Here is a 16,109-nt window from a genome sequence, read left to right as displayed (position 1 = left end):
GCTGCCGTCAGGCTGCCTTAGCTTCACATTATGGAAATTCAGCAGTGGTAAGAGATGGTTATATTGCCAGTTGGGTTGACTACAGTTTGCTTTTCCTTGATTATTTAGGTTCAGACTGGTGAGTGTTTAACAATAAATGGTAGCAGTAACTGGAGATCTGGAGCCTCAGGTCCTTCTGGGATTCGACACTTAAGCAGTTCTCTTTAAGCTACTGCCATCTAGTGGTAACTGAGCAGACTGACATACCCTTCACGTCTATCCAAGGAGAAAATGGGGCTGGACAAGCACTTGTTTTCTCTTTGCCACTCCTATCCAGAAAGCAAAAGGAGAGCAACAGATGATAAATTTCATTCTGCTGGCCTCCACTCCCTGCCAATATTTAACCATCATTGTACATTTTGTATGTCAAGCTAGCAGACTCTTCTGACTTTAGTTTGATTAATGAGAACATTTTTATTTAATCACAAGTCTTTGAGATGTAAAACAAACAAGCAAGAGCAGAAACAAGCAGAACTGGAACATGTGGGTCTTGCCTCTCTTTTTTCCACTGTGATGCCTACAAACTTCTTGTATGCCAACTGTGCCAAACTTAATGTATCCTTTGAAAGTAGGGAATTGGGTCTTTAACTTGAGGTTCCCCCCTCTAAAAATCAATGTCATTTTTGTTTGTCTACCTTATTTGGATGACTCAGGGCTAGAAGCACACAGAGGATGTCAAGTAATCAATGTGGCAAATCTCTGGGCAGATCAACTTCCTGTATGTGCACAGAGGAGCTGGTGGCAAATTCAGATATTCCTGGAAGTGTGTCAATCAGCAAGATGTGGTAAAATCCTCCAAGGGGAGCTGAGTCAATGGTGATCTCAGCAGGTCGTGAAGAGAGTGGATTAACACCAGTGAGCTATTAGGTAGGATAAATTCACAGGGCAATGACCATTGCTTGGGGCTTAGAGGAGAGAATTCACAAACATGGGCCAAGTTCCTTTTCTAAGTGTAAACTTCAAATAAACCTGAATAATGATCTAGATACATGTGCTTTGCTAAAGAAAAGGCACAAGGTTACAACAACGAGACTGCAGAAGGCCTGTGATGTGTTAACTTTCTAGATGGGTGTCTTCATGGGTAACAGACTCCCCTGCCACCTCCTCTCCACCCATCCCTCCTCAATTAGCAGAGACAAAGCAGCCAGTTTATTAAGACAATTGTATTTATTACAGTTTCCAGACTCCCGTATGACAAATACTGAAAGCAGAACATTGCAAACTGATGTTACTAGCAGCAACCCTCCATACACAGGAAGGGTTTAGGTGAATTTAACAATGAGGAGTAATTTCAAGACAAGATTAAAAATCATGGTTTTTCTTGTAGCAGCTGGTTTATGAAGAGTGAAACTATTAATACACAGAGTCATCCAGGTTTAGCCTTGTCTAAAAAACAAGGTAATAAGTCACGGTGCAGAGGGGTTTCCCCAGGGCTGCCAAATAGGAGGCTAATGCCTTTAGATGTCAGGATGGAATAAGCAAATCACTTTTCAAGACATCGCTTACTATCTGCTTTACTGTTGGGACAACAAAAAAAGAACTGGACAGCTGCCCTAGAGCTTAGCTCACACATAATTCAGCCAGTCATTGTTTCAGTAACACCCCTAAATTTTTTAAAAATACATTTTTACCCCACAGCTCTAAAAACATAACATCAGACATTTGCTCCAAAGGATTAAAAATCAAAAGCAATTGCAATGCACTGGGAATAGCTTTTATAGCTTTCCTGTGGGACAGTTCCTATCTCTTCAGAGAATGTTTTTAAAGAAGCACTGGCTCTGGTAGCTTATCAAACTACTTTTTATTCTAAATAAATAAAAGACCAACTGAAGGTCTCAGGTGTACTTCTTTTTTTTCCAGCTAGATCTCCCAACCATCCAAAGCCATGTCTTGACAGACAGCTTTCATTTTTATTAGAGGAGTGCAAGAGAAATTACAAACATTTGAAACATACTCAAAACACCACGAGTACAGGAGGCCCAACTCCTCCTCAAAGCCCAGGAAATGATGGAGGAACCCCAAAGGCTTATCTTAAATCCATCAACTCAATTTGCCAGGAAGTAATGACAGACCACCCACCTTTGCAACACAGGCCTAGATGAGATTTTCTTTCTTCACAAACACTAAGAGCCTTCTGGGAGTTGCTACCCAGAAACACACAAGCTGACGAACAGAAGCTACTGAAAAGGAGTTGACTGCATTCTATATGGCACAGGAAAAGAAAAATCCAAACAACTACAAACCATTCTGTTTATACCATGACACTCTTAGATGAATCTTGGTCTTCCCACAGCAATCACTTCATTCATAAAAATACATAAAGGATTAGAAAGCTTTGGGACAGCACCAGTGACAGCTAGCTGTCTTTGAACAATTTAAATTTGTTCCTAAAGGCAAAAATAAGAGAAAATTTTAAAAAGTAATTTACAGAACAGATTCTATTTCATGATTTTGCCCATGTCTGCTGCTATGAAAACAGTACAAATAGAAATACAAATATCCACTCTGCATCAAGTTAGGTTCTTTCTCAAGGGGTACAGGCAGTACACCTAGGTTTGTGTAAGGCTTCTGAGGCTGGGGCTGATAATCCCTAAAGGTACTCCTGGACCTTTTCACATGAAGACAGGTAAAGCCCTTCTTCATTCACTAACGACACTGGCAAGGATTCCTATGCACCTTGACTTTAATGCTAACAGTTTCTAGGCTTTCTGACTTGACACGCAACATGCAGAGAGAGGAAGAAACCAACTGGTCCAGGGCCGCCTGCCACAGACAACTCTAGCTAAGCATCTCACAAACAGCCCACCTCTATCATAACTGGTCTCTGAAAGAAAGCAGAAATACTTCCTAATTACCAGCACAAACAACCTAAAGTGCAGCCTCTCCTAGTGGTGAAGCAGTAGAACAACCTCTGTGTACAAATATTGGCCCATGAGATCGTCCTGGGGGTGAAGCCACACCTTCCATCTCTCAGTCCCTTGCTACTTTCTAACAAACCTGTATACCCCTGAGAAGACCTCAGCAAGTTCATAAGTCTGCCCTGAAAACACGCTCCCTTGTCTAGAGATTACTCTGAAGAACTTCAGTTCAATGTTAAAAAAAATAAGAACTAGAGTCTCGATCTCAAATCCCTGGAGAATACTAGAAGCCAGTTGTGGTGTATATCGGCTGTTTAGGGCCCCCTTGGCGAGCTGATGGGGGGCCTCCAGAAATCTGCTGTTCTGGCTGTTACTTCCCCTTTTTCTTTCCTTGCCTTCTCTTCAGGAAGACTTCAGTTATTTCCATAGCAATTTGTTAAAATGTCTTAGATGATCACATTTTTGAGCAGCATGTACATTTTTAGAATATATTTTTCCTTCGTTTTGAAAAATTTATCCAATAATAAACGGCAATAATTTTAAAAATTTACTTCTATAAAATAATGATTATCATGCTTTGTACAAAACATCACATTTACTAGACAGTAATCATCCCAGAATCACTGTCCAAACCAATAAATGGGGAATATGGGCACGTAAGATAGATCACACACAGTTTTAAAATAATTTTTAGAGCCAGAATTGTTAAGTTGGGCAAAAAAGCAATAAATCAATCATTATATGGACACATGAAAATCATATGCAAACAAGGAAATGAGCATGTGTTTAAAATAAGTCAGGTTAGATTTAATCAGGTACTACAATGAATAGAAATTGATTATATTCATTTGATTCCAAATTTCTCCTTTATTGTGAAAATCTAGTAACTATTACAGCTTCCAGATGAGGGACAAGACAGACAGACAGATGGGGACAGCCAAACAGGGGAGATCGGTAAAGGGGTAAAGGTGGGGTGCCTGATGATTAACAAGACGACCGATTTCAGAACATACTATTTAAAAAGACTCAGGCTGGCAGTGTCCAAAGATAACTGTTCGCTTGCATGTGTAACCTAGAACCTCTCTAAATGTTTAGTGCATCTCATCTGGTTCTAAAGAGTATATTTGAAACCCATTTTGAAACAAAATCAAATAAAACAACTTCCACAGATTCCCTTTCAGGGATGTGCTGTTTTTAGATTCACATCCTTCCTTCAGTGCTGGCATATAAACCCCCCAAAAAGTGCAGAGGAATTCCCTCTCATCACGACCAGAAAAGGGTGGGGGCTGGGATATGGGAGAGCAGCAAAAAAAACTGTTACTTTTCTTTCACTAAAGATATTCTTCTGAGAACTTCCATTGTCTCTTAGGAGAAAGGAATGGAACATGGAAAGTAGTTCCTGAAGGTATCACTGCCTTCTGATGACAAGAAGATCATAACTGTTAACACTTACAGAGATTACGTTCTTATGTTATATAGCACCTACTTTGCTCATGAGACAGTGAACTTCTAGCAAGCTATGAAACAGAGTGAGTAAAAATTACTCATGGCACTTACGTATGTTAAAAGACTTTAAAATGCCTTCCCCAGATTCTGTTCCTCAGTGCCCCTGTGAGGTAGGTGTCTGATGGGGAAAACCTGAGGCACAGAGGGGTTAGTCTGCTCTTCTCTCACTCCATGAAGAGCCAGAGGCCCAGCCAGCCAAAGGACCAGGAGTCCCGGCCCAGCTCTCTGAGCGTGACTCACCTGCTTCTCAGAAGGCTCATTTAAGTTACACAACAAATACGGCAGAGGAAGTTTTTCTTTTCAAACATTTTAACTAGTGAGCTACTTCTCATTCTCACTTTGAATGTAAGCTATCTAAAATAAAACCTAACATAAACTAACAAAACAAAAGGTCAATATTGCCTAACAGTCTATGTCGAGATATAGCCTATTTTGCACTGGTGATTGAAAAAGCATATGATTCAAGTAGAAATAGTAGCAGGTGGTCTGGTGTTTGGTTACTCAAGCTGGGCTGAGTAACATGTCCCTTATAGACACCACTGTTGTACTTTGTGAGAACCTCTTTGGCCTGACACAAGGGAATAAAACTCCACCCGGGTTTCATGGAAAACTACCCTGAAAGACACTCGAGACAGGGCCAGCCCTGCCCGGAAAGGGTACTCTCAGCCACATGATGTGTGTGTATTCTTGAGTTCATGCAGAACTCTTCGCAGCCAGTCATGAAGGTGACAGCCTCCTGCTATAAAGCTCACAGGACAGGTCACACTATACACAGGGGGCAATACGCAGGCACATGCACTAGCACCATGCCACAAAAGTGAAAGAAGAGAAGGACAAGAGCATCTTACAGTCCCACCTGGTACACCATCTGCAGGAACTCCCTCTGGCAAGAGGAAAGCCAACAACAAGGTCCCCTATTTCTTCCCATAACATGGAGAGGGATGAAGACACAGCATTTATTGGAGCATGCTACCCACCCAGGTTTCACTCTTACATAAATGTGTAGCCTTCTTCTATCTTACAGATATTAAGAGATAGCAAAGTACATTCCTCGATCAAGAGAGAGTGGTGTAGAGTGAAACTTGAAGGTCAGTTACAAGGTGCGGATGAAGGGCTCGAGGCAATTTATACTGCTACTCTTAGATACAAGTTCATGAGTACTCAGGGCACTAGCTTCTAGAAATGAGATCATTCTTCCTGAGGAGGCTTTCTCCTTCACCACGCTATAGTGTCTGTGGAGTCAATTCAATTCATACCATGCTCCCCAATTCAAGATCTTATATTTGGTTTGAGTGTATGCAGTAGACTGTGATACCAAATCAGATGCATGGACCATGCTCTGTACAGTTTTTGCTGTGATATTAATGCAAACACCCACCACCCTCTCAAGTCGTTTTCCCTTCAGGACCTCATCTCCCAGAGGGCCCGAGCCTGGCTCTATGCTCTGCACATGCTGGACCAGAGGGATCACTCCAACTCAGAGTTACACTGGGATACTAGGATAAGCATAGCAGCAATTCATGCATTGTATTTCTAAAACCAAAGCTCAAGTGAGGTTGAGCCGGTCACTGTGCAAGATGAACCAGCAGGACGTTCTCACCTCGAATGAAAATCTGATTTATATGTCGAGTGAAAACCTGCTGGTAATCCACTTTGGGCTTTCTCTTTTTCTTACGGGATGGGCCCCTGGAAAGGGTGGTAGCCCTGGAAAAGGTACCCCCTGCACTGGACACTTCTGTCCGTGTAGTCCTCCCTGACAGCTCTGACCTGGACTCCTCCCTTGCAGACGCCTGCAAGGAAGAAGGGACGGAGCGGGAACGCCTGCGTGAACTCCGATCGGTGTCTCCTCTTCCCCACACTGAAGCCACCTTCCATGTGGATGTCTGGGAGTATCTGGAGAGAGTGGAGTCTTCAACTGCAGACTTAGAATCTGTTTCCTTCTTGGAGGAATCTTGCAGTTTTAATCGATCAAAGAGCTGCAAGGAAAGCAATGACAAGTATTAGCCTTCTCTTCAGTTTTCAACATCTCTTTTTTTCGATATACCAAGGAAAGACTAGATTCCTTAATCATGCTCTGTAGACTGTTTGCTTTGCAATTTAAAAAACGTTAGCAACAAATTTTCTATTTCTAGCCATAACTCAGATAAATCAGTAAGTATGTCAAGAGAAAAGGTACCCATTTTTTCTATGGTATAAAACTGAAAGACATTCAGACCTGATGAGGTAACTTGTTGCTCAAACAATATGCAAGTAAGAAATACAGACTCATTTTTTACTCACTGGATGCATGAGAAGAGACTAATGAAGATCTTGGTCCAAGCATGCCTGGTTGACAGCAATAAGGCTTTACTGCTGGGAAATCCTGGTCCCTAGGCTCAGTGATCTTAATTCCTAAGCTTGAAAGCACACTGGGTACTCAAAGTCAGGGGAAACTGCTTACCCTGGTGAGAGTCAATGAAGAATCCCGTTCATATGCTTTGCCTAGAACAGGTTTTCGGTAGGTCTCATCCACATCAGTAAGTGCCTAGAGAAAAAGAGACCAAAGGAAGGAAAAATATGGTATCATTCAAAATATTATTTTTATAGCTTTCAGGACAAAATTTAAATGGCAGAATACCATCTAATTATACCAGACTAAACTTAACAGGTGACTCAGCTCTTGGGCAGGAACAAATGGTAATACACGGTCCCCTATGAATAGGAACACCAAGCTGTTACGACCATATACGATGGGGTTCTCCTATGGTAAGGGGCCACTGCAAGTGTAGGGTAGAGGTTCTTAAATTTCAGGGGGGCATGAATAATCAAGGAAGCTTATTAACACATTACTGACCAGAGATGCATTAACACCACAGGCATTAGTTTCTGCAAAAAATCCTCTTGTCAGTAATGCGGCAAAATATAAATCTAAGGCTATTCTGATTCTGTACGTCTGGGACGAAGCCCAGGAACTTTCTGTTTTAACCAGAAACCCCATCATTCGGATGCAGGACAGCCTCAGACCACACCTTAAGAACACTACTGCTGATTTTCCCTTTTCAGTCTCTCTGCTTTATGACAGCAATGAAGAGACTAGCCAGGGCAATACACAGAAATACCGATGAATTCTTGTTGATGAGAGATCAACCTTACAGGACAGCTATTAGGCTCAAATGAGCTCATGTATGAGAAATTACTTTGAAAAGTGTGAATCATCTTACAAACATAAGCTGACAGTATTGTTATTGCCACCACTGCTAAACATATTCTCTTAAATCTCTCCCTTCAAAGGTAAACTTACAATAATAATAAAACATTTTCCCCCTACATTTTAGAAATGAGAAAACTGAGGCTCAGAGAAATTACTTTGCCTAGAGTTACACAGCTACCAAACGTTAAGCCAGGATTTGAATCCAAGTTTTATGACTCCATACGGTTTAAAACATGGTTTCATAAGCCAGAAAAGATAAAGTTACAGTCCCTTTCACTTACTAAGAGTGTGATTTGGGACCAACCTTCCAAAACCACTAGCCTCAGTTACTTCATTTGTGAAATAAAACAGTGATAGACTTACAACTCATTTACTGAGGTAGTATATATAAAGTCCTTTGTACAGGATCTGGCATATAGCAAGTGTTTGATAAGTATTAGCAACTACTACTATAATCAAGGGGCATGCACAGATGAAGACACAGCACAAAGAGAAGAAAAACTGGCGATGGAAGATCGTATGGAAAGAAACACTAGAAAGCCCTTGTGGCTCCTACTGTAACTGTCTCATATCGTAGCTGTGCTGTGTCCTTTTTCTCTTCCAAATGTCTGTCTAGTAAATAGACAGTTAAGCCTCTAGAAGACTGAGGGCGCATGGTACACTCCTTCATGAGCAAACACCATGCAAAGTGTCTGGTTTATTAACATGGCTGCTTCCCCTCTATCTTCATCTCTCTTTCCAAAAGTTGCAGTTTAAGTTCCTTCCTGAATTCTGTACCTAGCAATGTGCCCAGCCAAAGTAGGAAGTCAATAAATATGTTTAAATGAATGAAAAATAACCAGTAAGAAATCAATATAAAATTACTAAAAGAAGACATAAGCAATTATTCCTTAAGGCTAGATTTCTCAACCCTGGCACTAGCAACATTCTGGACCAGATAATTCTCTGTTGTTGGCAGGGTATTCTGTGGATTGCAGCGTGCACAGCAGCAGCCCTGGCCTCTACCCACTAGATGCCAGTGGTACTCTGTCCTACAGTCGTGACAATCAAAAAATGACATTGCCAAATGTCCCTGGGAAGGAGGCATAGGTAAAATCATCCCAGGTGAAAGCCACTGCCTTTGGGAAAACAATAAAAAGAACTTTTCTCTTGTTGTCCAAGAGAATTCAAAGATTCTAGGGCTTCCTGGAAGTTATTCTGGAGGTTTTGCAGAATAAAGTCCTTGAGATATATAAAAGATTTAATCCTTAGAAGGTGCTCCAGTTCCTTGCGGAAGGCTTAATTACCATATTCCAGAACTTGTCAAATGCAACGAGGAAGCCTGTACAGACGCCCCGAAGTCCCTTGAAAGTGCGGATGTGAACATTCACCTTCACCCCCTCCCGGATACAGCGATGGAGTTCACCCAGAGGGCTGCCTTCGTGCACTGGAACAAGAAGAACCATCAGCACAGAATGAATACCTGCTCTCATTCCCAGAAGTAACAACCAAGACCACCCCACCATCTCCAGCAACGCAAGGCTACATGGTATGGCACTGGCAACCACACCACAGGAGCAGGAAGGCCCAGTGGGCAGCATGCCAAGTGCAGGCAATGCACACTGAAATGAGACAAGACTCCCCAGAACATGGGTAAACCCCCTGCGTGGCCACCATCCAAAGATTTCACTACCTCCATATGCTATTTCTATGATGCCTCTGATTCTAAGAGGCAGCATCACTTAAAAACTTTTGGGGGCAAAAAACCACGATACTAAATGTGCACATCAGCAGCCAGGTTCTTCTCAGTTCTCTGCCTTGTATAACAATCTTTTTCAGGATAAACCTTACGAACTGCATATCCAGCTTGAGCCTTCCAAAGAACCAAGAACTTGGGTCACAGGTTTAAAGGAAATGAACCGTGTGACTCATCTGCCCTGAAACACATGTAATCGTCTAAGAGAGAATGGCTTTTTAGCCCTCTCGGTCTAAGCTACATCATGCAGAAGCCGTGCTCTTAGGCCACTAGTGTTTCAGTGAACATTATCTTCACATGAGGAAGAAGAGGCCTGGTTGTATTTCAGGCCTCACTGATGTAAAGGCACCTGCTGAGTATCTGACTGCTATGAAATTGCTGATAAGCATCATATGAAAAGAGAAGTATGACAATTCATGTGAAGAATGCTGGGACTAAAAACTGCAGCCTTTATTATGATGGATTTTTTTTTTCAGAGCTTGAAAGCAAGGCTGAGTTTTATTTTTATTATTTCATGTTAATTTAGCCATCACAGTACGGTGACTGTACTACATAAAACCTCCCTAAAGAAAACTGCACATGCATGCACACACACACACACACACACACACACACTCACATTTACACAATCTCACTCTTCCCCTGAAGTCTGAATGGCACAGTTCTTTGTAAGTTATTGTCATTGATAGTAGACAAACAACAATAACTCTGTCTTATTTTTAGTATAAGCATAAAAGAGAACAAGTGTCTTGCACTTCAATTCGGATACCTAAGGTGGTTACTCTTAACCTCCTTACCCCACTCATGGACTGGCTTATACATGATGGCAGGGGTAAGTTAATAAAAGAAGATAAGCGACGTTGTAGATGAGAAATAGGAGCTTGTCAGATTGAAGATTCAGCAAGAAGGCAGAGTGTCAGAAACAGTGGCCTTGGAAAGGAACATGAGACCCTTGGCCTGACCTTCACCATCCATCCCTCCTCTAGCCATATTAAACTTCTCTGTACCTCTGACACACTAAGGTATGTGTACACACACATACCTGGATATGTGTTACAGATGGCGTCAAATCAAGCACTGTAAACAACATTTAGGTCATTATAACTAGTTGTGTGAACTTGGGGAGCAACTTTTTCTCCACAAGTCCAAGTTTCCCCATTCATAAGGTGAGGTTAGACTAGGTAACTTCTAGTTTCATGTAATGAATAAGTTCCAATAATTAAATTTCTTAGAAACTGGTCACAATGCCTAGATTCCTCTACTTGCCTTCCACATTCACTCCTCTTTTCCACCATACACACGTTCCACAAAGGCTGGAAAGGCCACTCTTTTTCTAACTTAGAAGAAAACAGGGGCATTACTCCCCTCACATCCCCAAATCAGGGAGAAAGGACAAGCATGTACCTTAACAAAAATCTCTTATTCTAATTAAGCAAATGGTAAACTCAGGTTTTCAACCTTCATATCTGTACCTTTATTTTGATTTTTTTTTCTTCCAAAGATTTAACAAGGTATAATTCCAGGGAATATTTCTCTCATGTGATCAAAAATACAACACTGGCACCATCTAGCAGAGCAAAATCCCAAGAGAAAAAAAAGTTCCACATTCAGAATCACAAGGCACATTCTGAATCTCTTCTCAGCAGTATTTGTGACAAACTCCAAATGGATATGAGCCAGGCTTCTAAAACTGTATCTATGCCTTATCTTTGAAGAAGTTATTCTTCCAAATCCCCCTCTCCACTGCCATTACCCTTGGGCCACAGCCTTCCAAATCCAGGTCATTTTTAACTCCACTCTTTTATTTTTCCCTTCTTATAGCCAATACTAAGTCCAGAAAAGAGATTCTCAATAACTAAGACCTGACCTTTCTTTTCTGTTTCCACAACCAACAATACAGTCTAGAGCCTCATCATACTATTGGTTCACTTCAAGAGTCTCCAAGCTTCCCTCCTTCACATCAACAACGGCAGCAGCATCACTGTCACCAATATTATCACCAATTACTGAGCCCTCAGTATGGGCCAGGCCCTATGGTAAGTTTAACTTTACACGTTATTTTATTTTTTTTGCCACACAGCATGTGGGATCTTAGTTCCCTGATCAGGGTTTGAACCTGCATCCCTGGCATTGGAAGTGCAGCATCTTAACCACTAGATCACCGGGGAACTCCTTGATTTGTATCTTGATTGTGGTGATGAATTCACAACCTTTTTACTCACCTGAGGGGTTAATTTTGCTATATGTAATATAGCATATATTACACGCTTATTTAGCATATATTACATGCTCAACAGCCTTATTTTTAAATAATTACTGTTATCGTCAAGCATGCCCTTCCTTAACCTCAAGACCTAAAGCTGATTTCTATATGAATTCTTTTTTGGAAAAAACCTAATATTCATCCCTGCTTCTATACTTTTTTTTGCTTCCTGAAGGTCATCAATTTTTTGTGATATCTACTCATCTCTACCATGTACACCCAACTGTTTCCAGTGGTAGGATTAAAATTTTCAGTGCCTACAGCACACTTTGAGACTTTGATTCCAGGCATACATTTAATTGTGGAAAGTTGATAAAGCTGGCTTTCACCCTCTTTCATCCTAATAATATGGCGAAATGCTCCACCAGTAAAGCCAAAACCACTCACCACATAGAAATATTTCTTTTGTCTTGAAAATCTTGGCAGCAAAGCAGTACTTGGCAAAACGGAAATAAATGTTACAATCTGAGACTTGGAGGGCATTTCAAAGATCTGATAGTGGCAAAAACTATGGGCAAAATAAGCTCCCCCAAACTGCTCTTAATTTAGGCACATGCATAATGTCACTGCTGGGCAAGCAAACTGGAGTAAACCCCAGCTTAGGCAGGGATGCTTTGGCACTGTAATCACAAAGGCACCCCTAACAGCACTCAGCTTTTTAGGATGTTGCTCTCTTAACACACTTCTAGGAAAGAAACAAAATATTCCTTTACTTAGCAAAATGCTCCATTCCAAAGGCAGTGATTTAATAATGCCACAATTTAGTTATCAGGATACAGATGCTCTGAATGGCTAAGTAGGTCATTGTGTTCATGGGGCAGATGTCAGAACTGTTTGCCAGATGACAAAGATATGACCCTGGGCTGTTTCTATTCCATTTATACAAGACCTAACTCACCCATTAGCAATCTCTGCTATTTACAGCTTTACTCTAAGGAACTTATTAGGAGGCTGCAAGAAATCCCCTCGTGCCATTTACACCTTCAGAACTCAAAATAACCTGTGCATATGGTAATAGGAGCCTGACAGACAAGAGTCCCTGCACTCAGCCCGGCAGAGAGGCTGTAAAAGTGTCTGCCCTTTAGTGGCCTTCTGTGCCTGCTGCATTCCAGTGAACATATGTATGTCAAGACCCTGCAGCCCTTTCTGCTTACAGCACTGAGAACGAGCTGTCACTTAATGTGCAGAGGTCATGAGATTATGTCCCCTGTGCTATCTGAACAATTTCCTCATACTGCGTTCCTCACCCACAAATCTCACTGACCAAACCACTCTCCCTCCCCTAATACTGGCTGTGCCCTCCCTGCTCTCACCATGCGTGGCCCCAAGACTTCATCACCTCTGCAGACCCTCCCCATGATGTCCAGGCTCACCACCTCTCCAGAATCCCGCGGCCACCACCCCCTCCCCCCCCCCGCAATCACTCCTGCACATCGATTTCAGCAGGTTCCTCGTCACCTCTGTGATCACTTCTGTGGCCCCCAAGACCTTTACGCATGTTATCCAAGCAGACCCTACCCATGGCTACTTATCCCCTCTACAGCCTTGCCGCTCTTCCCTCACTGCCCAGACAGACCCTGAATTCCTCAAGCTGACCCTCCCCTCGGTGGCCGGTTATCTCTTCAGCCTTCACCAAGACCCTCCCCCTGATACACACACAGGTCCGCGCCAAGCGGCTGTCACCAGGGACACGCCCGCAGGGCCGCCGCCTTCCGGACCGCCGGCCGGCCCCCGCCCGCCCGCGGGACTCACAGGGCATTCTCGTGAGCACGTTGCGCGGCGCCTTCCTGCTCCGACCCGGACCCCGCCGCCGCGCCTCGGCGGCCTCGTCCCCTTCCTCTTTGGTCACCATGAGGCGGCGGAGGCGCTGGATGCGCTCGGGGTCCGGGGCGGGGGCGTCCGGGCGGCGGCGGGTCCTGCCCGAGGGCGCGGAGGCCGCAGCGGGGCCCCCCGAGCCAGCGGCCGCGCCCCGCGCCCGTCCGCGCCCGCCGCTCCGTAACCCGGTCCTGAGGAAGCTCTCGTATTCGGCCACGTTGTTGAAGCAGGGCGCGTTGGGGTAGGGAATGGGAGGCAGGTGGGGCGCATACAGGGCCAGCAGCGGGTCGAAGCTGTCAGAGCTGACATCCAGCCGCGGGCTGGGCGGGCGCGCGGGGCTCCCGGCGCGAGCCGACCTCGCCCCCCGCTCCCGCTCCTCCATGTTTGAAAGGCCCGCAAGCCGAGGCCGATGGGAAGAAGGAGCGGGGCCGCCAGAGGGCGTCACCGCGCAGCCGCGGCGCAGGGTCTCATCTCACTGCGCCCGGGCGGCCGCCAGGGGGCAGCGTCTGCCTGCGCTCTGCGCCGCCCGCGGTGTGGTGTGCGGCAGCTACTCGCCCGCGGCTCGGAGCGCATCAGCGTTTGGGGAAAGAGGTTCATTTGCGTTAACGCAGCGTTTTCCCATCAATATTATTATCACTTTCGGTGTTTGCTGATAGTCCAGATTCCCTGGGGATGGAGCCCGGGCCCGTCAGCTTGACAAGCTCCCCAGGTGTTTCTCGGTTCTCTGGAACTGTGGTCTACTAGTAGCTTGAGCTGGCGGGAAGCAACGGCAAGAGGGCAAAGTGAAAGTGAAAGTCGCTGCGTCGCGTCCGACTCTTTGCGACCCCATAAACTGGAGTGGGTTGCCTTTCCCTTCTCCAGGGGATCTTCCCAACCCAGGGATCGACCCCAGGTCTCCTGCATTCTGGGCAGATTCTTTATCAGCTGAGCTACAAGGGAAACCCAAGAAAACTGGGGTGGGTAGCCTATCCCTTCTCCAGCGGATCTCCCCAACCCAGGAATCCAACGGGGGTATCCTGCATTGTAGGCGGATTCTTTACCAACTGGCAGAAAGTGAAGAGGAGCTAAAAAAAAGCCTCTTGATGAAAGTGAAAGAGGAGAGGGAAAAAGTTGGTTTAAAGCTCAACATTCAGAAAACGAAGATCATGGCATCAGGTCCCATCACTTCATGGAAAATAGATGGGGAAACAGTGGAAACAGTGTCAGACTTTATTTTGGGGGGCTCCAAAATCACTGCAGATGGTGATTGCAACCATGAAATTAAAAGACGCTTACTCCTTGGAAGGAAAGTTATGACCAACCTAGACAGCATATTCAAAAGCAGAGACATTACTTTGCCGACTAAGGTCCGTCTAGTCCAGGCTATGGTTTTTCCTGTGGTCATGTATGGATGTGAGAGTTGGACTATGAAGAAGGCTGAGCTCCGAAGAATTGATGCTTTTGGACTGTGATGTTGGAGAAGACTCTTGAGAGTCCCTTGGACTGCAAGGAGATCAACCCTGGGTGTTCTTTGGAAGGAATGATGCTAAAGCTGAAGCTCCAGTACTTTGGCCACCTCATGCGAAGAGTTGACACATTGGAAAAGACCTTGATGCTGGGAGGGATTGGGGGCAGGAGAAGGGGACGACAGAGGATGAGATGGCTGGATGGCGTCACTGACTCGATGGATGTGTCTGAGTGAACTCTGGGAGATGGTGATGGACAGGGAGGCCTGGTGTGCTGCGATTCATGGGGTCACAAAGAGTCAGACACGACTGAGTGACTGAACTATCAGGGAAGCCCAGGAAGAGGGCAAGGAATGTCCCAATTTGTGCTTATGCTGAGCATCACTGGAGTTCAGACGCCTGGGCTCCAGCTATTTAGCTTCTCTGAGCTTTCCATTCTCTTTTGAGATACTAGCAGTTCAGTTCAGTCGCTCAGTCCTGTCTGACTCTTTGCTAGAAACTGTTTCAAGGAACTGTCTGAAGAACCAAAGATATGCATATGGGGCGTAATAAATGCTCTACGAATGTTAACATTAAGTGTACAATGAAAGTGAAGAATTATGAGTGGACCCTAGTACTGCATTTCTTATACCTAGGCAAAAAGAAATTTACACACACACCAGACAGATGCTAGTATTAAAGAAAATTCACCATCATTGATCTTCTAAGTATTGCTAAGCACCTGGAGGAAAGGAGGATCCCACAACTGGGATGGCATATTTATAAAACCTGGCTGTACTTTAGAGCCTCTGTTTAGCAGACACTTTTTTGTTTCTCGATGTTAAAATAATAGTGTAGTCCACATCAAAGGCCCAGATACTACCCCCTCAACCAGTAGAACCAAGATGTTTCTAGTCACCTAGACATCACACGAACCACTCCTGTCACCACTCTCCCAAACTGCAAACCACTGGCATTAATTCTATACTAGTGGCTTCTGTGTCTATTTTGAAGTTTCCTTAAGCTTTGGAAAGGAAGCCCAAGAAAATACTAGTCTCTTAAGAGAGGATGAAAATTAATATACAACTGTGAAGTATACTTTAGAATAAAGACATACTGCAAAATAAAGATGACAAAGCAGCCAACAGTACTTGGGGCAGGGGAGGGGGGAGGCCATGTGGCATGCAAGATCAAACACATGCCCTCTGCACTGGGAACCCAGAGTCTTAACCACTGGACAGCCAGGGAAATCCCATCCAACACTGCTTCTGACAGCATT

At 44.1% G+C, this 16,109-nt stretch overlaps 1 protein-coding gene across 1 annotated transcript; it reads right to left on the bottom strand.

Moving 5' to 3' along the window:
* Window positions 1-1,187: 1,187 nt before the first annotated feature.
* Window positions 1,188-13,792, bottom strand: LSM11 (LSM11, U7 small nuclear RNA associated). Its single transcript, XM_015096165.3, has 4 exons — window positions 13,344-13,792; window positions 8,880-9,019; window positions 6,844-6,927; window positions 1,188-6,379 (listed from the first exon to the last, which is right to left on the bottom strand). Exons 1-4 carry the CDS (start codon window positions 13,786-13,788, stop codon window positions 5,969-5,971), a joined length of 1,080 nt encoding a protein of 359 aa, XP_014951651.2. The 5' UTR covers window positions 13,789-13,792; the 3' UTR covers window positions 1,188-5,968.
* Between the last annotated feature and the right edge of the window lie 2,317 nt (window positions 13,793-16,109).

This window comes from Ovis aries, chromosome 5 (genome assembly GCF_016772045.2).
Source record: "Ovis aries strain OAR_USU_Benz2616 breed Rambouillet chromosome 5, ARS-UI_Ramb_v3.0, whole genome shotgun sequence".
Lineage (NCBI taxonomy): Eukaryota > Metazoa > Chordata > Mammalia > Artiodactyla > Bovidae > Ovis > Ovis aries.
Note: the sequence above shows the minus strand (reverse complement) of the source record. Positions and strands in the feature narration are given on the sequence as shown.

Excerpts from the sequence above, each read along its gene's own strand:
- LSM11 (XM_015096165.3), bottom strand. The coding sequence starts at position 13,788 with ATGGAGGAGCGGGAGCGGGGGGCGAGGTCGGCTCGCGCCGGGAGCCCC. Across the intron at positions 6,928-8,879 it reads TTGACAAGTTCTGGAATATG|GCACTTACTGATGTGGATGA; the intron begins GTAATTAAGCCT and ends CTTTTTCTCTAG. Across the intron at positions 6,380-6,843 it reads CTTCATTGACTCTCACCAGG|CTCTTTGATCGATTAAAACT; the intron begins GTAAGCAGTTTC and ends CTTTCCTTGCAG.